General features: G+C 43.0%; 1 protein-coding gene across 2 annotated transcripts in view; it reads right to left on the bottom strand.

The window, feature by feature from the left end:
* OTOF (otoferlin) overlaps nt 1–23,255 on the bottom strand; it is a 432,592-nt gene that overhangs the window by 79,908 nt on the left and 329,429 nt on the right. For both annotated transcript variants that reach the window (XM_033938296.1, XM_033938297.1), the window contains 3 exons: nt 19,016–19,135; nt 13,699–13,860; nt 6,441–6,603 (listed from right to left, as the gene is read on the bottom strand). In XM_033938296.1, the coding sequence (XP_033794187.1) occupies nt 6,441–6,603; nt 13,699–13,860; nt 19,016–19,135 (445 nt within the window). The remainder of the gene's footprint in view (nt 1–6,440; nt 6,604–13,698; nt 13,861–19,015; nt 19,136–23,255) is intronic.

Genomic DNA, 23,255 nt, shown 5'->3' with positions numbered 1-23,255 from the left:
CAGTATCCAGACTCCCTGCAACCAGTCACAAAATCCATGAAAAGGCAGCACTGAGTGTGCAGAATCTGAGTTCTTTTATTAATACTTGGGGATTATGGGTCATTTTTATCAAGCAATGGAAAATGTACAGGTACTCAGAACTCCTTCAAAAAAAAAAAAAAGAATCTCTGGAAGTAGGCCCCAAAGCCTACCAACAATTCATGCCTCCATCATCTTTCAGCAGGACTGGGGCCTCCTGTGTCTCTATATTGACTACTACTACTACTTATATAGCGCTTAAAGGCGTTCACAGAACTGTACATTCTGACATTTATAGACAGTCCCTGCTCGGAAGAGCTTACAATCTAATTTGGACAAACAGACATGACATATAGGGTTGGGAATGCAGAAGCCAAGGTGAAAGGAGTTAGGAGTTGAAAGCACTCTCAAAGAGGTGGGTTTTTAACTGGGCCTTGAACACTGTCACAGACGGAGCCCGCCGTAGGGAATCGAGCAGCTTGTTTCAAGCATATGGCGCAGAAGGGACAGAGTCTGGAGCTGACAGTTGAAGAGAAGGGCACAGATAGGAGGGATTCTTCCCCCCCAAAATACATTGTTACAAAAATCTAAACTAGAACACTTCCACTGACACTCTCTGCCTATTAGGTTACTGTCTTTATCCTCTCCCATTTTGCCCATAGGAAAAGGCAGTTGTGGCAGGAGAGGGGCTGAGGAATCCGAGGGTGGTAGGAAGGAACGCAGCAGTGAGAGCCAACTGAATCTCTCTCCCCCTTAAACTGTTCCTCCTCTCCTTTTCCCATAGAAAGAGGGAGTGAAGGTGATGGTGGCATTCTGTTGAGCTGCAGCGAGAGGGGAGGAGGTAGAAGCAGCACAGCACAAGCCCCTTGCCACCATGACGTGTCTGAGGAAGGAGAAAGGGAGCAGCAAGTGTGTGGCCCAAGATCTTCCAACAGGCCAGACATGACTGTGATTCAGAGATCTGTTATCTATGCCCATAGTCAATGGAAAATAAACATTTAAGAATCCTATACAGGGACTAACTTTAAATCATATTTAGCATCATACTCAGTATACTGAGAACCAGCCCTAGTAAATAAACAACGTAGCTGTATGGGTAAACAGTGCAACATGCAGAGATGGGACTAAATGTCTCTCAGGTACTATCGTATGAATACTTCATATTCCTGGTATCTAATTCCCACCTTAATATAATCTAGTCCTTGCAGTCCAATAAAATATATTGGGATGGGAGTTTAGTATGAAGAGTAGATGCAGTCTCACACTGGCATACAAGTGGAGGCTGAATGTAGATGTTTATTAAATGTGAAAAGCTTATTATTACCGTTAGCACTCACGCGCCTAGACAGAAAGGTGAGCTGTCAAAAGTTCTGAAGCCAAAATGTAGGAGAGTTTAAACCAGGAAAGATCAATCTGGAAAAAATGGTGCCTAAATTTGAATTCCAAAAAAATGCCAGCTGTATATGAATTTTACAAAAGGTGTGCACGATAATACCTCTCCAAAGGTCCTGTTGGTATATTGCACACACCCCCAGGGGAAGGGGGGGTGAGAGAGGGATATTTCTGTCATGTTTTCATTCTCTTGCAAGGTATTGGTTGGGTGGGGGGTTTTTTGTTGTGGGGATTTTGATTGATTATAAATGCATATATGATTGATGTTTGTGTAGATACTGTACTGCATTTTTGTTAACTTTGGAAAATCAATAAAGATTTAAACAAAAAAAACAAACAAACCAACCCCTCTCCAAAGAATATGCAGTGTATACCTTCTGTTCTGCACCTTCACTTAGGAGTCCTTCTACTAAGCTGTGGCAAAATGTGGCCTTCACATATCCTTACGCAGTTTTATCTTCCCTACTCCAAAGGTCTGTCGTTTTAAGACCTTTTTAGACAGGACTTTGGAGTAGAGAATGACACGGGGAAAAAATCTGTCCCCGTCACTGCACCGTCCCCGGCCCACCATCCTCTGCACCGCCCCGTCACCGCCGTTCCCTTCACCGCCCCGCCACCGTCACCGCCATCCCTTTCACCGCCCCGTCACCGCCACTGCCATCCCATTCACCGCCCCGTCACCGTCCCCGTCTAGCACCCATCTTCTTCCCTCCGCTCCCCCATAGTCTGGCATCTGTCTTCTTCCCTTCCAGCGTCTTCTCCCCACTCTGCCTTCCACATTTCCTTTCAGGGTCTGTTCCTCTCTACCCTCTTTCAATGTCTGTTCTATTCCTTTCCACCACCACCCTTCCCTCCCTCCTTTACCATCTGTTCCTTTCTACCACCCTTCTTTCATATCTTCTATCAGTCCCCCCACCATCACTAGCAGTCTCTCTTCTCCCTTACCATGAGCAAATAGAACTTCTGAAAATTGTATTGCTGAGGCATTATTTCTAGTACGCCTTTTTTTCCAGATGGATAATGACATCAATTTTATAATTCTTACTGTCTGCTCTGATTTCATTCACAATTTGGTTTGTGTTTTGTACCTGAGGATTCCATGAGGCATTTAACCTTTTCCTGTCTCTTCTGTGATTTCAAGTTGATTCCTTCAATAATGGAGTCTCAAGGCAGTAGCAGTTTTCTATTTTGGGCTCTTTTGACATTGTTTAAGGGATTTCTTGTACATTTGGTGCTGGTCTTCTTTGATGAGGTCACTTCAGAATCTATTTCCAAGGAAGAGAAACTTTTTCCCTTTCACCCCCTCCTTCCTTGTGTGAGCCGGAACACGCGGTCCCCGCAAGCAAGTAATTTTATATCATTTTCATTCTATTCATTCATAGAAATTAAAGTCTAGATAATGCCAGTCACATAACAAAACATGATTTTACAAAAATAATTCCCTGCAGTCAAGCCTGCAAGGATTACTAGATGTCTTTCAGCAGCTCCCCTCCCCCTTACCTTTGTGGCCAAGTCAAAATGATCTACCAACAATAAAATTTTTAAAACACAAAGCATGCTGTACACAGAGAAAATGTTAATTATCATTTAGATTCCGCGGGTTTTCAAAGAGGTCAAAGCAGATGACTTTATGCAATGTCACCTCAGTAACAACTATACAAAAATAGACAAATATTCCCCCTCCCTTTTTACTAAACTGTGATAGTGGTTTTTAGCGCAGGGAGCTGCGCTGAATGCCCCACGCAGCTCTCGACGCTCATAGGCTCCCTGTGCTAAAAACCGCTATTGCGTTTTAGTAAAAGGGGGCCATAGTGCAAAATATAGACAGCAGATATAAATTCTCAAAACGGACACATTTTGATCACTAAGTTGAAAATAAAATCATTTTTCTACCTTTTTGTCTGGTGATTTCATGAGTCTCTGGTCCTTCTTCTGATCCTTCTTCTTTCTTCTCCTGCCCCCCCCTCTTTCTTTCTCTCTCCCCCTGGCTCCCTTCTTTATTTCTGCCTTTCTTTCTCTCTCCCCCTGGCCCCCCTCTTTATTTCTGCCTTTCTTTCTCTCTCCCCCTGGCCTCCCTCTTTATTTCTCTCTCCCCCTGGCCCTCCTCTTTCTTTCTGCCTTTCTTTCTCTCCCCCTTGACCCCCTCTTTATTTCTGCCTTTCTTTCTCTCTCCCTCTGGCCCACCTCTTTATTTCTGCCTTTCTTTCTCTCTTCCCTTGGCCTCCCTCTTTATTTCTCTCTCCCCCTGGCCCTCCTCTTTCTTTCTGCCTTTCTTTCTCTCCCTCTTGACCCCCTCTTTATTTCTGCCTTTCTTTCTCTCTCCCCTTGGTCCCCCTCTTTCTTTCTGCCTTTCTTTCTCTCTCCCCCTGACCCCTCTTTATTTCTGCCTTTCTTTCTCTCTCCCCCTGGCCCCCCCTCTTTATTTTTTCCTTTCTTTCTCTCTCCCCCTAGCCCCCACAAAGCCATCGTGCCAATTTCTCCACTTCCACGATTCTTTCCCTACCCTCACCCCTAAGCCAGCAGCCGATTTCTCCCTGCTCCTTCCCCGATGTCCTGATGTCCTGAACTTCATTGGGCAGCAGCAGCATTCACAATTCACTGCTGTTGCCCGCTTCAGGCCTTCCTCTCTGTCGGGTCCTGTCTTCATGAAAACAGGAAGTAGGCAGGACCCGGCAGAGAACAAGGCCTGAAGCCGGCAACAGCAGCGAATTGTAAACGCTGCTGCTGCCTGAAGAAGGTAATGTAGCACCGAGGCAGACCGCTTCTCCCCCCTCCCAGCCGAACCCTCGCTGACCCTCCTATCTCCCCCCGTGAACCTTTCCGACCCTCCCAGCGAGAGCAGCAAACCTCCTTCGCGGCTTTCTCCTCCCTCTGCCGCGTCACTGATGACGTCATCAGTGATGCAGCAGAGGGAGGAGAAAGCCGACGCTACTGGAGGGAGGTTTGCTGCTTTCGCTGGGAGGGTCGGAAAGGTTCACTTGGGGGGGGAGAGATAGGAGGGTCAGCGGGGGTTCGGCTGGGAGGGGGGAGAAACGGTCTGCCTCGGTGCTCCAAGGCCTGGCGCCATTACCTTTTTCGCCCCTCCCGCCCCCCCTTGGTACGCTACTGCTCTCCAGCTCTCCTTAGTTTGCCGGTTTTCTTTTTCGGCGACTGGCACGCTTTCAAAGAGCCGCGCATGCGCGGCTGCTCAAAGTTCAATCTTCTGCTCTGCTGCAACTTCCTGTTTCCGGTTGGGTCAGAGCAGAAGATTGAATACTGAGCAGCTGCGCGTGCCCAGCTCTTTTGAAAGCGTTCCGGTCGCCAAAAAAGAAAGCCGGTAAACTATGGTGAGGTGGAGAGAGGAAGCTGGTTAAACGATCGAGCCGATGTGCGGGTGGGCGGGTGGGGGCTTCGGGGACCGCACGATCCTTTATGCCTCACTGCGGTGACAAGACCATTCACCGCTCCATGGGGCGGTGATGGCCTTGTCCCCGTCCCCGCAGAAGCTGCTAATTTTCATTCCCCGTTTTTGGCAGGTTACCCGCGGCTAAACGCAGTAGCTGCGGGTAAACCGCCACCGTGTCATTCTCTACTTTGGAGTATCAAGCTGGGAAGATGAACTCCTGGCTAAGTCCGATGATTGTTCAATCTAATTCTTACTTCACATTTAGGAAATCATTAAAGACCTATTTATTTGACAAATAAGAATATTAATTTTGATACATTTAAATGAGGTCTTTTGTTTCTATTCTTATTGTCATAGTAGGTTTTAATTTTTTAATAATTTTTAATATTGTAATTGAATGTTTTTAACAATTATATTACTTTTATTATATAATTTTAGATTGTACCTAGATAGTGTGTTCTATGAAACTGTACTATGTGCTGAAATGTCTCAGTATTTTCCTGTTGTGAACCGCCCGGAACTACTGATTGGGCGGTATACAAGAAAACAAATTATTATTATTATTATTATGTGCTAAGGCCATTTTTACTACAGCTATAAGAAAGGCCTTTCTAAAGTCTTTGTATTAAGGTCATACACTAATGCTGCCGTAAGTATGTGGCCATTAAAAAAATCTTATTACTCCTACTACTAATCTTTTCTATAGCGCTCCTAGACATACACAGCGCTGTGCATCAAAACAGAGAAGAGACACTCCCTGCTCAAAGAGCTTACAATCTAGGCAACACAGACAAACTGGATAAGAAGGTGCTGCACTGTGCTCAGGTGGGGGAACTATAAGGCAGATATTGATGCTTAGAAGGTTGGTTGGACTTTGGAACTGAAAGTATCTTCAAAGAAGTGGGTTTTGAGTCTGGATTTGAATACTACCAGAGATGGAGCTTGGCGTTCCGAGCCAGGCAGTTTGTTCCAGAAGGGGCAGAGTCTGGAGTTGGCTGTAGAGGAGACGGGTACAGATAAGAGAGACTTGTCCAATGAGCAGAGTGCCTGGGGTGGTGGGGTGGTGAGAGAGGAGAAATACCGAGGAGTTGCAGAGCAAATACATTTGTAGGTCAGTAATGTTGCCATTAGTGTGTGACCATTAAAAAACTTAAAAAAAAAAAAATCTTTATGAAATTTTCAGTTCTTAAAAAAGTGCAATATAGCATACTTGTCATATATCTAAAAATGAAGCACTTATAAGCTATCAGAAACAGTTCATCAACCCTTAACATATTAAAACCCTCTCTCTTCCCCTCCCTCAAGAAAATTCATAAATTAAAAGATCATTAAAAAATTTACCGTTTAAGCACTTACTGGCACCCATTTTGTAGGGGTAAAGGCTTGCACATTATCTGTGTGCTAATTGATTAGTACAGGAATGCCCATGCTCTGCCCATCCCCTGACGTACTATTAAACAATTTTTTAGCATGTGCATATTTGGCAGCTGCCATAGGACGCTTGAACACATGCCATGCTAGGTCATTTTACACTGCATTAGGCATGTGTTAGCGTCCAACGCAGCTTAGTAAAAGGACCCCTTAAAGCAGATTTCACAGCACTTCATTTAGCTACAAGGAAATCAAGAACATGCTTGCGCCGTACCTGTGGTGTTCCAGTGCTGAGATTTCTTATCTGGGGGCCTGTAGATAAATTTTCGCAGTGAGCTGACTGCATGTGAACCAACAAGAGTGTACCTGCCAAATGCTCGACAGTCCACAACTCGGATATTGAGGGGGGGATGAAGCAGTTCATTTTCTGGCAGGTCCTGGCAAGACAGAGATAATCTGTGAGACTGGAGGGGATGAGGGAGCTTCCAGAGATGAGCATCAGGAATCCCTGGGTTTCAGTCCTAGTGATAACAGAAACAGAGAAACATAGAAACATGATGGCAGATAAAGGCCAGATGGCCCTTCCAGTCTGCCTATCCACTATCTCTTCCTCTAAGAGATCCCATGTGCCTGTCCCATGCTTTTTTGAATCCATGTCTACCAGGGAGACTATTCCATGCATCTACCACCCTTTCTGTAAAAAAGGATTCCCTTGGGTTTAGGCAATACGATTTCTTGCGACAGAACTTAATTGATAGATGCTAATAATTCATTTTTTGAATACCAAAGAATTCCCTGGTACGAATGATACCCTTTTATATTTGAATGCGATCAGTAATCAGATAGTTTGGCCAAACTTTTTAACCATCTTCAAATGGTTGAAAAAGAGCTTAGTTGACGTTTCCTCTATAGGAAAATTAGCAACTTTACAGTCTTTAAGCAGACTATATTCCTTTACTTTTTAAAATCTATATATTTTCTCTCTATACTGTATATTTTTGCCACAGACTTATAATTTAGTAATTTTATAGCAGATGAAGAGACGAACCCTCCAGTCATTTGTTATTTGTGGTTGAGATCTTGCTTTAAAAAGAAGTACTCTCATAATTCTAAGAGTGCTGTGACACGGGGTCTTCTTAGGTCACTGCATAAGCATACTTCCTTATATAAACCCTGAAGCCACAGGAGGATTGCAATGATGAGGAGAAATGAGTAGACAGCTAGCATTTTAAAGACCACAAGTAGGAAACAAAAGTGCGTAGAGAAAATGCAACAGTAAAATGTCAAGGCAAATGATTTTAATTCAGCAGAATAGAAAAAAGAAAACAAAAACACTTTAAACCTTTCACATCCAAGCTACTAGAACAAGCTGTTCATAACATTCAGCACTCGCACTTCTGCACTTGTGCACACTTAACACTCTAACCACATCAATAAAACACATATCTCATAATCATGTTGACAATAACTTGACCGCAGCTTTATTACATCAACAAGAATTTATTAACAATGCAATTCCATTATCACCTTTCTTCCTAGGCTGCCCCCAACTCCCCTCTTCCCAAATCAGCTAGTCAGTCATGACCTAGCTGCTCTGTGTCACCAAGTCTAAGTAAATCATATTCACTTCCAAGTATCGTATTTGCAAGACTTGTGGTGTAGCCTGGCCTCACAGCTATCTGTGGCATTGTCGCACACAGTATACATCATAATACCTCTTACACCCCTCATCAAACTATTGGCTGCCTTGAAGGAAACCCCCCTCCCCATTCTCTGACCAGCTGCAACCTCTCCCCATCCCCAAAATTCCACTTATCACAAATCTCCCACCACCACCACCATGGAGCCACAACTACCCACATGGGAACCCCCCACCTGCAACGAAACAAAACTCCATGTTCACTCGCCCTCACACAAACCAAATGGGTGAGAAGGGATGGCAAATTAAACCACACATTCCCCAACACTCCCCATGAGCCCACAACCTCCCTTATAACACATAACCCATAAAAGCACCCTTACTCTTCCACACAGTCTCCTGCCCATAACTGACCAATCGGTGCCTCTCCCAATCCACCCAATTACTACTTGCCTTTTCCTTAGTAACTGACCTAGCACTACATTCTTACCAATTGCCTACCTTTTTCACTCACTCACTCACCTGCCCCACTCCATCTATCCCCAGAACATTCCCCTCCCAACCTGTTCCATAAAGCTGCTAATACAGTGGGCTTGGACATATTTATTAGCCCACTGATTACTTCAGTGGGCTTCTTGTACCACTGTCTTAACTTTCTTCAATCTCAAGCTATTCTTGAGCCAATCTATGTTGGATTTTGCCTTCTACGTTCTACAGAGACAGCCCTTGCTGCCAGTCTCTAGTGACTTGCTTCTGGCCAGATCCAATAAATTTTACTCAACCCTCATCCTATCTGTTGCTTTTGACACTGTTGACGCTGTGCTCACTTGAATTTTGGGGCTAGGTTCTGTCTTGGTTTTCTTCTTATCTCTTCTATTACACTTTTAGAGTATGCTCTGGTGAATTCTCCTCCACTACTATCCCACTTGAACTTCTTCTCTTCTCTACTTGTTCCCTTGGTGCTCTGATCTCCTCCCATAGTTTTCACTATCATCTTACTGTACTCCCAGATCATCCTCTCCACCCAAGAAATCTCACCTGTTTGTTTGGCATTGTTGCCCAGATGTTCTACCACTATCCAAAACTGAACACGGTCAAGACTGAGCTTCTTATTTTTCCTCTTAAACCTATCTCTCTTCTTCCTTTCTCTTCTGCTCATAATTTTGGGTCACCTTTGACTCCCCTCTCCTTCGTACATATCTAACAGATGGTAAAAAGTGTCATTTTTTCTATAACATTATTGAAATCCATCCCTTCCTTTCTGAAAACACCATCAAAACTCTTATTCATGTTCTCATCATCTCCCTCATAAACTACTGCAAACTGATCCACACAGTTCTCCATCTGAACCATCTCTTTCTCTTTCAATCTGTTCAAAATTTTGATGCTTGACTTATCTTCTGTTGGTTGCTACTCTCACTTACCCCTTTTCCTCAAGTCTATCTGTTTCTACATTCAATTCAGACTTCACTTACTGGCTTACACATGCATTCATTATGGGAATCTTCAGTATCTCTCTTCTCATCTCTTATCTCTACCTCCCCCTGAGAGCTCCATTCGTCTAGAACAGGGGTAGGCAATTCCAGTCCTTGAGAGCCACAACCCAGTTGGGTTTTCAAGATTTTCACAATGAATATGCATGAGATTAATTTACATGGACTGCTTCCATTGTATGCAAATCAATCTCATGCATATTCATTGTAGAAATCTTGAAACCCCGACTGGGTTGTGGCTCTCAAGGACCGGAATTGCCTACCCCTCATCTAGAAAGTCAGTTTAATCTATAACTTTCTCTTCTTCTACTGCCGTCTACAGACTCTGGTCCTTCCATCTTGCTGTTCCATATAGATTTCCTGAGTGGATACACCAGGTTCCCTCTTTGGCCCTATTCAAATCCAGACTAAAAGACAACCTTTTCAAGGCTGCTTTAACTCTTACTCACCCCCTTATTCACCTGTTGAGTTCCCATGTTGTGTTTTAATCATTCTCATAATAAATGAAATTTCCTAATCTATTTGTTCTGCTTGTCTGTCTTTCAAAGACTGTAAACTTTGTAGAGAGTGATGCAAACATCTAGTAACACAAAAAAAAAAAATAAGCTAGTGAAAGTAGTAAAATGAGGTCCAACTAGGCAGGTGTATTTATGACCTAAATGGAAGCCAAGGACAATATTAACAACAAACAATCAATATACATCCAACGAACACTTTCAATTACTATCAAAACATAAGTCATATAAAATGCAATAATCCAAAACCAATACATGCTTATCTTCATTAGCAGCAAGTATGCCTCCAGGACCATACTGGGCTATAGTTACATCCTGTATAACTACCATACTGCCCACTTCACCACAGCCAACGAGAGGAGATGGTAGAATAGGAGCAAGTTTGTGCCCTGTGCAGCACTGTAAGCTTTAAGAGGTGTCCCCATGAGCAGAGCCTATTAATCTGAATAACCACTGGGATATCTGCTGAAGAGTACAGAACTCTGGTGAATTAGAAAAACTTATTCGGACATTTTTCTATTGGATTCTTTTTATGCATCATAGGAATTGCAAGCACAAATAAAAGGAGGGCCTTTTAGTCAATATGTTTAGTACCAGGGTGTCTGGGGACCAAGTAGAGGCAGATCCAGAAATTATCCAGGCACCGATGACATATAAATTGAGCGTGCACATGGCATAAGTCCCGTGGAATGTCTTAGCACACCCCACGGTACACCATTTGTTGAATTGTGCATCAAAATTGTCAGCTGACTCTGAGAAGTATAGCAGACTAAGTAAACATCGATAGAGAAATAGGAAAATCTTGGCATGAGAAAGGTGTGTGCAAAAATGGTCCTGAAGGGGTTCACTGATAAACAAAAGCAAAGGAGAGGCAAGATGGTTTTTGGGCCGTATTATCACTGGTGATGAAACATGGGTGAAACAAAGGGCTCCTTTTACGAAGCTGCGTTAGGGCATTAACGCGCGGAATAGCACACGTTACATTGCCACGCGTGCTATACGCTAATGCCAACATTAAGCCGGCGTTAGTTTTAGCCGTGTAGCGCGTGATGTAGCGTGCGGTAATATCCTGCGTGCGCTAAAAACGCACGCGTACCTTAGTAAAAGGAGCCCAAAGGGTCAAAGTGCACAATGGAAGTCATCCAATTTGCCTTGACCAAAAATGTTCTGTCAGTCCATTTTTTTTTTTAATATCAGAGGGATTATTCATTATGAATTTGTACTAAATGGACAAACAATTAACCAAGTTTTACTATTTGGAAGTGCTGAAAAGGCTGTGTGAAAAAAGACAAAAATGATTTGAACTTTTTGCCAACAACTCATGGCTCTTACATCACAATACACCAGCTCACACGACAATGTCTGTGAGGGAGTTTTTAACCAGTAAACAAATAACTGTATTGGAACACCCTCCCTACTCACCTCATCTGGTCCCCAGTGACTTTTTTCTTTACCCAAAGAAAAAGGAAATATTGAAGGGAAGACATTTGATGACATTCAGGACATCAAGGGTAATATGATGACAGCTCTAATAGGTATTCCAGAAAAAGAGTTCCAAAATTGCTTTGAAGGGTGGACTAGGCACTGGCATCGGTGCTTAGCTTCCCAAGGGGAGTACTTTGAAGGTGACCATAGTAATATTCAGCAGTGAGGTATATAGCACTTTTTCTAGGATGAGTTCATGAACTTAATTGTCAGGCCTTGTATTTAATTACACATTTACAGGGCAACTTTAAAAAAACATAAAGCTCCCATTTGAATAACTACAGGTCATAACAACTGGAACTGTCTTGTCCTTTTTTTGCTTTTCTCTAAAAACATCTGACAACATATGAATCTTACAAATGAGAAAAGGAATATCTGTATTTTTCAAACTACTGTGGCTGGGATTTAAAAAAGAAATAATGTCCTCAGTGGTTCAATATAAAGCTATAGGATTTTATTAATAGTAATTAATTTCTATTTTGTTTATTTATCAACTTAAGATATTACTAATAGTTTTAAATATAATAGAATAATATGAGAAAATGTTGAAATCTTAATGTAAATATCCATAGGTGAAATCGCAGTCCAGGCCAGAAGTGGAGGAACGTAATCAGCCTCCTTTATTCAAAATACCTTGGTCCCATATTTTCTGCAGGGATATGTATGAAATGAACCATTTTCTTTTGATAAGATATATCACATAATCACTATTTATCAGATTTTAGAGTTGTCAGAATGGAAGTTATTTGCTCTTTAAGGATACTGGTACAATGAAAGTACCTGTAATGTGACTGTTATTAAGATATGTGATCTCATGGGACATTATACGGTGTTGTTCATAGTCCTTGTTCAAAGAGAATGATGTGGAGCCATGAAACTTACAAGTTATTCCACGCTTTTGTGAGACTTTTCGTTTCAATGATATGAAATGAAACGAACATATATCAAGAAAAGTGTGGAATAACTTGTAAGTTTCATGGCTCTACATCGTTCTCGTCTTGGTTGGGCTGAGAACTTCTCAGCGGTCCCTCATATACAATGTGAGCCGGTGCTAAAATAACCCCACTTGTGGTTAAAACCCCCCAGCTTAACAGGATCCCACATTGATAACTTCCCCTTTAACTGTAAAAATGTGCTAAAATAAATAATTAGTTTACAAGAAATATGTTACACTCAAACATATATTTGTCATCAATCTCTTAACACTCAATTCAGTGGTATGTGGACTAGAGGTCTGCACAGGAACAGGTATTGCGGGAATCCCCCCCCCCAGGCTCACGGGACTCCCGCAGGGATGGAACTGGGGTTCCCAAAGCCTGGAAAGAGAATTTGTAGTAGACAAAAGCAGAAACTGGGACAAGATGATGGAAAAACAAAATGTCCCACCAGCTACAGCAAGGGAGATGTTCATTTTGAGGGGGGCTAAGCTGAAAGTGGGAGGCCCAGCCCCCTCTCATGGTTATGCCACCAATTGTGTTTAGTACAAAATGAAGTACTTGCTGAGTTTGTTTTGGGGTTTTGGCATATTTTTCTTATGTAACCATTGTACTGTAAAGTGCTTCTCTCAATTCTGCTTTAAATGATTTTGATGCTGTATTGTTTGATTCTTTACTCACTGCTGCATTAAAAACCATTTGTGGATCTTGGAAGGACCTCTCACAAGTTACCTATGTGAGATGGTGGAACCAGATTTGTTTGCTCTACAGATATGAGCTTTATATTGCCAAAAATCCAACTCTTTTATTTCTTTTAACAAGACCTAATTTCTATTCTAATTGTTTCCGGTGATGTATGCATGTCTTATTTCTGTTCACTGTTATTTGTTTATATTGTATTTTTTTGTTGGTTTAAACAAACTAAGCCTTAAAAAAAAAAAAAATCTAAACTGTCAGAAGTAATTGCTGCTTTTTATGGGGACAGGTAACTTTTATGGGGGATGGGCGGTGACAAAGGAGATTCCTCATGGGGTCAGGTGGGGATGAGCAGGGATGGAGGGGATTCTAGTGGGGATGGGTGGGGACGGAGAGGATTCTGATGGGGACAGGTGGGAACAGGCGGGATACTGGTGAGAACGGGCGGGATTTCTGTCCCCGCGCAATTCCCTAATGTGGACTGCTCACAATTGCACATGTGTCACTTTTACACAATAAGTTTATCTATGTATATTACAGTATTATCAAATGTTTGGATCCCTTATTTGTGTTTTAATTATGTTTTAGACCCCTGATGCAGCTCTTCTTTGGGGCAAAATGTGGCCCATGTCAGGTAATTTGATTCAATAAAGTGTGTACTTGATTTCATCTGGTCTCCGCTCTGTTTTCCATACATTTGCATTGTTGCGGATTTTGATACCTCTTTTTGGACTGATACAAGTATGCTTGTACATTAGCAAGCACTCACCACTTCAAACCACTTGACCAGTGTGCTGAAATTGGGATTCTTCTTATAGTTCTGGATCAGTGCTGACTGAACCCCCCTGCCAGCGCATTCAATATCCACCCTGGGCCTGTCCACCTGGGCTAGGTTTACTCTCTTCAAGTCCCTCAGACCCCAGAAGAGGATCTAGGAAGAGCAAGACAAGGACACCTTAAAAATGAAATTACAAGAAGAATAACCACAAACAAATCATTTGGGTGTAGTCTCCACCAGACAGTTTAAGAAGAAGAAAGGTTAGCTAGACCATATTTTAACAAGCAAGGTGGTGATTTTTGATGGCTTAGGCCTAGTGGCAGCAAACCATTATGGAAAGAAAATTCTCCTAAGAACTTCAGAGTCAGCACATGAAACTCTGCAACCAGAGTGTAACATGCCCTGAGTGAAATGCTATTGAAGATAGAAAAACAATTCAGGAAAGACAATCAAGCGAACTAATTTGTGGAAGCAAAGGAGCTGTAATTAAAATAAAGATGTAGTCTTAAAAATCAAATTTACTTTTATATAGAAAAAATTTCCAGTGCCCCGTCATGAGGAAGACCTTAGTTTGAGTATCAGTCCTGGCTTTTGCTGCTTGAAGCAGCTGGGGTTGAGAATGCTGGAGATAATGTCATTACATCCCCTTAGGGGGGAGTTCCATTGGTGATATCAAGTAATTAGAGTGCAAGCATGCCAGTTCCAGATGAAATCATGGCCTAGATTGCCACTGCAATAACTGGGCTAGAGAGAATTATGAAACTAGGGAAAACCTAGAAACATGATGGCAGATAAAGGCCAAACGGCCCATCCAGTTTGCCCATCTACAGCAATCACAATCTCCTCTTCCCATGTGACTGTCCCACACTTTCTTGAATTCAGACACAGTTTTTGTCTCTACCACCTCTACCGGAAGACTATTCCATGCATCTATCACTGGCCCAAAGCATGCCTCTAACACACTCCCTTGAAATTTAGATGAACTGTAGATGAACATTATAGAAATCCATCTAGATCAGTGGTTCCCAACCCTGTCCTGGAGGACCACCTGGAGGTCAGGTTTTCAGGATAGCCCTAATGAATATGAATGAAAGAGATTTGGGTGAACATGCATGTAATGAAGATCTGCCCCATGCATATTCATTAGGGCTATTCTGAAAACCCGATTGGCTGGTGGTCCTTCAGGACAGGGTTGGGGACCACTGGTCTAGGTAATAGGTTTGAAAAATAGCAATTTGGGACGTTTTTCTTTTTTGAAAATGAACCCCTAAGTGTGATATTCAGCAATTAACCACCTAAGTGACACCAAATAAAAATGTGATTGACTTTTATGCATACTGATTTGGCTGATAAACTTAGGAGCTTAAGTGCTGGATATCGTCTCTTAACTGCATAAGTGCTGACTGCATCCCCTTTTAGTTTAAGGTCCAGTGGTGATATTCAGCAGCATTAACCAATTAAATAATACTGAATATCAGTAGATAGTCCCACACTAGCAATTTAACCAGGCAGAATCTATTTCTGGCTGGATAAATTACTTTGAATATTGATCCCATGAATATATAAATCATGTCACAATAATGATAAAGAGTAGTCTAAAAAGTCAGAGGGCCCAAAATTCAAAAGGGTTTAACTGGACAGGAGAGGTTCTGGTATGGTTAAACCCTGCTGAGTTGGCCATGCCGCTAACCACTGCAGCACTATCTGGTTAGTGCAGGGGTGGTCTGGGCTGGAGGCATAGCTTGGGCATAGTTGGGATTTAACCAGCTAGTAGTGATATTCAGGGGAAGATTCTCAAATGTTGGTGGTAAAATCCGACGGGCTGCTCTTGCAGCCACTACTGTAATGATTTTAAAAAGGCAAGCTATTTTTTAAAATGCATGCTAAATTTGCATATGCCAATCGCTGATAATAACGATCAGCATATGTGCAGAATAAACTCAAAAATCAAAAAATCAAAAAGACCCCAAATCCAAAAAGGGAATTATAACAAATTTATGGATGTGTAAAGATTAAAAAATATTCTTCCCTGAATTCAAAAGTTTAAGAAAATAGGGGAGGGAGGGGGTGGGTATTTTTTGATTATAATAGAATGAATATATTTTTCATAATTATATAAGGAAGGGAGATATTATTATATTTTATAAGGGTTGTTTATAAGATGTCAAGTGTATTTGAAAGTGAAATTGTTATTTGTATTGATTGTACTTGATTTAAGATATGAAATGAATAAAGTATTAAAAAAACAAAAACAAAAACAAGACCCCCAAATCAAAGATCGGCAGGAGGGAAGCCCACTCCTTCCTACCGCCAACGTCAAGCAACACCCCCCGCACTCTCCTGCTGCATATGTCAAGCAACTTTCCTCAGCAATGAGAGGGATGCCCACTCCATCATGCCGACAAACAACACCACCCTGGCAATGGGAGGGATGCCCACTCCCTCCCGCCCTCAAGCAACAGCCCCCCAACACTTCCCCAGGCCTCCAATGACCCCCTCACCCTCTTTACTATGTTTATGAAGTCCAGCCGAAGGGATACCTACTCCCTGTGGCCAGCAGCCCCACCTCTTCAAAATGGTGGGCCTTCCCTTCCCCGGTGCATCCTGATTAGCCCAGGTTGCTTAAGGCCCCTCCTATGGGAGGGGCCGTAGGCATCTGGGCCAATCAGATTCTTAAGCCCCCCTCCAGCACATCCAGGGAATGGCCTAAAGCTCTGATTGGCCCAGATATCTAAGGCCCCTCAGATAGGAGGGGCCTTAAGCATCCCGGGGGGGGGGGTTGTTGGAGCCCCAGGAGGGGTGTCAGGGGGCTGTTGCTTGGCAGCAGGAAGGAGTGGGCATCCCTTCTGCTGACGAGAGGGTGTCAGGTGGTTGTTGCTTTGTGGCAAGGGTGGGCATCCCTCCTGCTGCGGAGTGGGGGGGTGTCAGGGGGCTGTTGAAACATAGAAACATAGAAATAGACGGCAGATAAGGGCCACGGCCCATCTAGTCTGCCCACCGCAATGACCATTCCCCACCTAACTCAGTGAATAGATCCCACGTGTCTATCCCATTTGGCCTTAAAATCAGGCACGCTGCTGGCCTCAGTGACCTGAAGTGGAAGATTGTTCCAGCGGTCAACCACTCTTTCAGTGAAAAAGAATTTCCTGGTGTCACTGTGCAGTTTTCCTCCCCTGATTTTCCACGGGTGCCCTCTGGTTGCCGTGGGACCCTTGAGAAGGAAGATATCTTCTTCCACTTCGATGCGACCCGTGTGGGAGTGAGGGGTGTTGGGGGGGCTGTTGCTTGATGGCAGGAGGGAGTGAGCATCCCTTCTGCTGCCGGGGAGATGGTGTCAGGTGGTTTTTGCTTGGAGGCAGGAGAAGTGTGCATCCCTCCTGCTGCTGGGGGAGTGTGGGTGTGTGTGTCGGGGAGGGGGGGGGTTGCCTGTTGGCGGGAGGGAGTGAGCATCACAACCTCTGCAGGGGGGGATGTGTGTGTTGGGAGGGCTGTTGCTTGGCGGTGGGAGGGAGTAAGCATCCCTCGTACTGTTGGGTGGGTGCGTGCGTGCGTGTGTCGGGTGGGACTGTTGCCTGGTGGCAGGAAGGAGTGAGTATCCCTCCCACTGCCGGGGGGTGGGGGTTGTCGAGGGGCTGTTGTTTGATGGTAGGAGGGAGTGGGCATCCTTCCCGCTGCCGGGGGAGGTGTCGAAGGGGTGTTGCTTGGTGGTGGGAGAGAGTGGGTATCCCTCCTGCTGCCTAGGATGTGTCAGGGGGTTTTGCTTGGTCACGGGAAGGAGTGGGTATCCCTCCTGCTGCCAGTGGGGGTGGGGGGGAGTGGGAGGGTGGTTGGCAGTAGCAACATTTTCTGGCAGGTCTGAGCTATCAAGCCTTACTTTCCTGTCAGTGCCTGAGTCAGTCAGAACACAGGCATTGATCAGAATTGTTCGGAGTGTTCATTTAAATATTAATGACTGCCTTGTTGTAATACATTTGAATAGCAGAGTCGGAGATTGCTAGGAAGCTTGGAAAAGACCAAGGTAAGCCATTTTGATAATCTTCCACTAAAATACACGAACGTTAAACTGGCTGGAACTGGTTTAGCCACCATGTTAAAGTTTTGAGATTCTTTCCCCTCAGTCCACTAACAGGTTAAGTAAGCACATAAGGTTAGGACAGCAAAAAGACCACCCTAACTTTATCCACTAAGCTAAACAGGCACCGGTCTGAATATTAGTGATGGACATGCATGGATATTCAAAGCTGGAGCCCAGACATGGCCTGTCATTGAATATCCACTATATAATCAAAAATAATGGGAGCAGACTTGAATTCAACACTAAGAATTTATCACAGGGGACATCTTCAACTGTCTTATCACAGGGGACGTCTTCAACTCTCCATGTCAGGCAGTTAAATGAGCAAAGATAGCTGTTAAATAATTAGCCTCAAAATCCAAAAGGACAAGTCAACGTCCCCAGGTGCTAATCAAGCTCATATAAGGGTTGGAAGATAAGTGTATTGATTTTTGCTACAATTCTCACAAATTTTGAAACTTGTCCATTTCAGGCAGTTTAAATTTGAGCATTATATGAGCTCGGTGTTCAGCCTAAGGGTTTTTCTCCCTTATGTGTTGGGAGTTTTTTTTAACCTTGGGTTAATCTTCCAGAGCTGACCAAGGATTAAAATATGTACCCCTTATAGGAGCTTGATTAGCACCTGGGGATGTTGACTTGTCTTCCATAGTTTTTTCATAGGGGAAAACACCCTCCGGGGATTCAAGACAAAGTTAGACAAGTTCCTGCTGAACCAGAACGTACGCAGGTAGGGCTAGTCTCAGTTAGGGCACTGGTCTTTGACCAGAGGGCCGCCGCGTGAGCGGACTGCTGGGCACGATGGACCACTGATCTGACCCAGCAGCGGCAATTCTTATGTTCTTTTGTTCTTATGTCCTTTTGGATTTTGAGGCCAATTATTTAACAGCTATCTTTGCTCAGTTAACTGCCTGACATGGACAGTTGAAGATGTCCCCTGTGATAAATTCTTAGTGTTGAATATCCACTGACCTAAAATCCACTCAATTTTGCAGGCTGAAAATATAGTTACTTTCAATTTTATCAGTTCTTCTCCATGAAAAGGAGAATGCTAGAAATATAGGAAGGTTCAAGTATTAAGGAAATTGATCTTATCTCTTTCTCATTCTCCCACTTCTTCTCTGGGGTCTGCTTCAGTTTCATTCTGACAGACTGTGTCATTCAAACTTGAACAGAGCACTGACGCAAGAGACAGCATTTCACTTAGAATAACAAGGAAAAGAGTTAGTAGATTACCTCAACTCGATATTTGCTCAGGACGGGGCGAATGCCAAGGGGCACAGGCAAGATAGGGCCTCGGTCCATGTCTGTGGGGCCGTCAATGGCAGGCAGATCTGATTTTCCTGCTGGACCAATCTGTAACACATTCAACAGCTGTCAAGACACGGGTGGAATTGCAAACCAAATCCATTTGCAGACTTTCATTGGAAGTCCCCTTCAGTTTCAGAAGGAAAAGCAAAATAAATTATTTCTGTTGTACAAGTATGTGGGAATAAGCTTGGTTTGGTCACAAATCTTGTTAGATCAGAAAAAAGGGGTGGGGGTGGGGAAAGGTTTCACAAGTTTCCAAGTCAGGAGCTGGATTTATTTAGGCGCACTGATCGATTTAGCCCGCGCTAAAAATTAGCGCACGCTAAATGCTAAGGCATCCATTATAACCTATCCAGCACAACCAATCCCAACCAAATATCTAACACTCTATTTACCCTTAGATCTCTCTAATACTCTTTTATCTATCCAACGTTATCTAAAACCCATAATTTCACCCTATTCTTATCTCCTAAAGACCTCCACTTCCCTTTGGTAACTCTTTATCCAATGTTTATTACCTTAAAAAATTCTATGTCATCGCTTATTCTATTCCTTTTCATTTGAATGTAATTCTTGTTTTTAGTTTGAATGTAATCCGCCTTGAACCGCAAGGTAATGGCGGAATAGAAATCACTAATGTAATGTAATGTAATATTAGTGTGTGCTAAATTGGTTAGCGTGCCTTAATAAAAGGACCCCTTATTTATTTATAGGGATTTATTAACCGCCTTTATGACGAGACTCACCCAAGGCGGTGTACAGCAGTTATAATTCGACACAAAACATAAAATTTTGTTAACAGCCTAATAGTAGTAAAAAGACTAAATATAAATATAAATACATTGAATGAGGTAAAGCCAAAAATCAGTAAACTGAAACATTAATAGGACTACCGTGAAACAGTTTCAAAAATATACTTAACAGCACTGTAATTCAAATGAGAGCTATAGGGCTTGATTTTAGTAATGGCACATGCATCGGCCAGTGCCTCCTAAAACAGCGCCAGCTGTGTGTCAATCATGTGTAGGTGCTGTTAAGAGAATCACGGCTTATATCTAACAAAGGGGCTAGTAGTATAGGCCAGGGTTTTGCAGGCCTACATTACCAGAAGCTATGTTTGATGAGAATTGCATCTACACTTCTCCCTCTGAATCCGTGGTTTCAGTATCCACGGATTCAGTTATTCACAATTTTTTTTTTTTTTGGGGGGGGGGCGGTTGGGAAGAAAAGAAAAGAAACACTGCATCCCGGACCTTACCTGGTGGTCTAGTGGGCTTTCGGGGCAGGAGTGATCTTCCTACGAGACTACGACGGGAACTTCCCGCAGCCATTTTGTATGAGTGATCTGCACAGGGCAGGAGCGTAGGAAGATCGCTCCTGCCCCGAAAGCCCACTAAACCACTAGGTAAGATACGGGATGCCGGGGGAAGGCGGGGGTGGGTCAGAGCTGGCCCAAATGTTTTTCGTGAATTTTCAATATTCATGGGCCGGCTCTGCCCCTAACCCCTGCGAATATTGAGAGAGAAGTGTAGAGAGGCACCTAGTAGCGCCTAAGCTCATTTCTGGCATATACCACGCCTACTTTGACCTCAGACACTATTAGGCACCTCTTTAGATGTGATTATGGTGCCCATTTTGGTAGGTGCCTGTCAGTGCCTACATTTTTTTATAATGACTTTTTAATTGGTTTTAAACAATGCAGTCAATTATTGCGCTGATTAGCATCAATTAAAACAATTAGGTGATGGCAGGGGCGCCTACTGACACCTAATTTATTGTGCTGTTACTGGAATCGGGTCCATGATATTTACTGAAAGGGAGACATAATACTTATGAAGATTCGAATAAGCACAAATCAGAACATTCAAATAACATATCATTATCTTTTGTCAAATCAGGCAGCATTATGGGGCAAGAATTTGGAAAATATAATCATGTCTTCGAGTTCTTATGTGAAATTTAGAAGAAATTTAAAGAAATACTTGTTTCTTACATATCTGGATAATTAATTTCCATGTTTATAGACATTATATTTTAGTAATCTATTCTGTGAGGCTTTAACTTATGTAATTTTCAATTTATTCAATTTTATACACTATTATAAACTTTTGTTAACCGCATAGAGCTTCACAGTCCTGCGGTATATAAGTTGATTGTTATGTTATGTTGATATGATGCTTCATATAATATAGATATGACACTAATGTTTTCCATAATACAACTTATCTTATAGCCAAGGGGCAAGATGGGCGATACAGTGTGTATTGGTTTCTGCCTTTCATATTAAACAGGAGGTTCATTTGCCTGTGTTTCCTTCCTCAGGCTTGGAGTGACAGGATCAGATCTTGCACAAGCTAGATGCAAGGAGAGTCCTGCTCCACTTTTTGGAGAGGACTAATGCTTTATGGCTGTCTGATCACCTCTTTGTCTTGACTGCTGCGCCTCACCATGGTTGGCTGGTATTCAAGCCCTCAATCGCTTGATGGGTTCGACTGACCATTTTCCGCAACTTGCATCACCCGCGGCAAGCAGCCGCTGTTTTTTTTTTTATAAGGTCCACTCGATTCATCCAGATGAAATTTGCAGGGCAACTACTTGGTCCTCTCTTCATACCTTCCTGGTTTGATCGAGTGGATATGGCGGCTCATTCAGATGCTGTTTTTGGGACCTTGGTGTTAAGGGCAGGCTCTTTTGTCCTTCTCCATCTGCTACCATTGCTTTGGTACATCACCTAGCATATGGAATCCGGAAGGGACATAGGAAAATGATTACCTTCGATAATCTTCTTTCTGTCAGTCCCTGTAGGATTCCATATGACACACCCTCTCTGTGTATCTCATTTGTTTGGAATAGCCTGCTTCTTTCTGCGAGTATTCTCCATGCAGGCTTAAAGACTTTCCAGCCAGTTGATGGATCCTATGGGAAGTTTTCCACTTCTGTAAGTATGCTTAACTGAAGACTGTCTTATATGGGTGCTCATTGCACACAGCAGGTTAGTTCTACATTGTTCCTAAATGGGTTTTTTTTCTGTTACAAAGGTATGCTAATTTATGACTTGTTAGGTCCAGGGGCAGGATGCAGTGGTCTGTGTTTGGGGAAGAAAGCGGAAGGTTAGTGGAGGGGTGTCAGGAAGGCAGGAGGAGAAGGGTGAACTCATTGCTGAATGAATTACAAAATAGATGAAGATAAGAAATTTGGGCACTAAAAAAATAGAATGAAGAGACAGGCTATTTTGTTGAGTAGGGAGTGTGTGGTGCAGTGGTTACAGCTATAACTTTAGCATCCTGAAGTTGTAGGTTCAAATCCCTTGCTGCTTCTTGTGACCCTGGGCATGTCACTTAATCCCCTCATTGTCCTAGGTACACTAGATAGAGTTTGAGCCCGCTGAGACAGATAGAGAAATATGATAAAGTACCTGAATATAAAACCACTTAGGATATAAGTGGTGAATAAATAAATAAATAATGAGATGTTCCCTAAGGCTCTGCCATAAGGCTTCAGACTGCCACAATACAGATAGTCCATGTCATGCCTTTCTTCTGCACCAGTAAGGAAGTGCTTCCAGCTTGGTGGGGGGGGTGGGGGGGGAGCACAACTGAACCTTTTGACAGAGGACAGCAAAGTATATAGTGGTTTCCCTGTTGACAAATACCATGCCAGTAGAAAAATTATTATAGAAATCAATTGCTAAGTGATTATACACACAATGTTTCAGTAGATGGCATTATTATGCTACATTTGGAAGCTCTGTGTTACTGGGCCGGCTGTAGTCTAATAGGATATTTACACTTAATTCAGCTGTGGTATTTGTTGGCCCAACACAAAGGGTTTCTAGAAACAACTGAGCTTTGGCAAATCCAGATTCCTTTTCTGTTCCTTTGGCTCAGAGGGGCACAGACACTGCCGATGCTAGGGTGCATAGGAAAAGGTATGGCCAGTAGGAAAAAGGAAGTATTGATGCCCCTGTATACGACTCTCGTGAGACCTCATTTAGAATATTGTATACAATTCTGGAGGATTCATCCTCAAAAAGATATAAAAAGAATGGAGTCGGTCCAGAGGAAGGCTACTAAAATGATGCATGGTCTTCGTCATAAGGCGCATGGGAACAGACTTCAAGATCTCAATCTGTATACTTTGGAGGAAAGGCGGGAGAGGGGAGATA

The sequence above is a fragment of the Geotrypetes seraphini genome, chromosome 3 (assembly GCF_902459505.1).
Source record: "Geotrypetes seraphini chromosome 3, aGeoSer1.1, whole genome shotgun sequence".
In the NCBI taxonomy this organism is placed as follows: Eukaryota; Metazoa; Chordata; class Amphibia; order Gymnophiona; family Dermophiidae; genus Geotrypetes; species Geotrypetes seraphini.
Note: the sequence above shows the minus strand (reverse complement) of the source record. Positions and strands in the feature narration are given on the sequence as shown.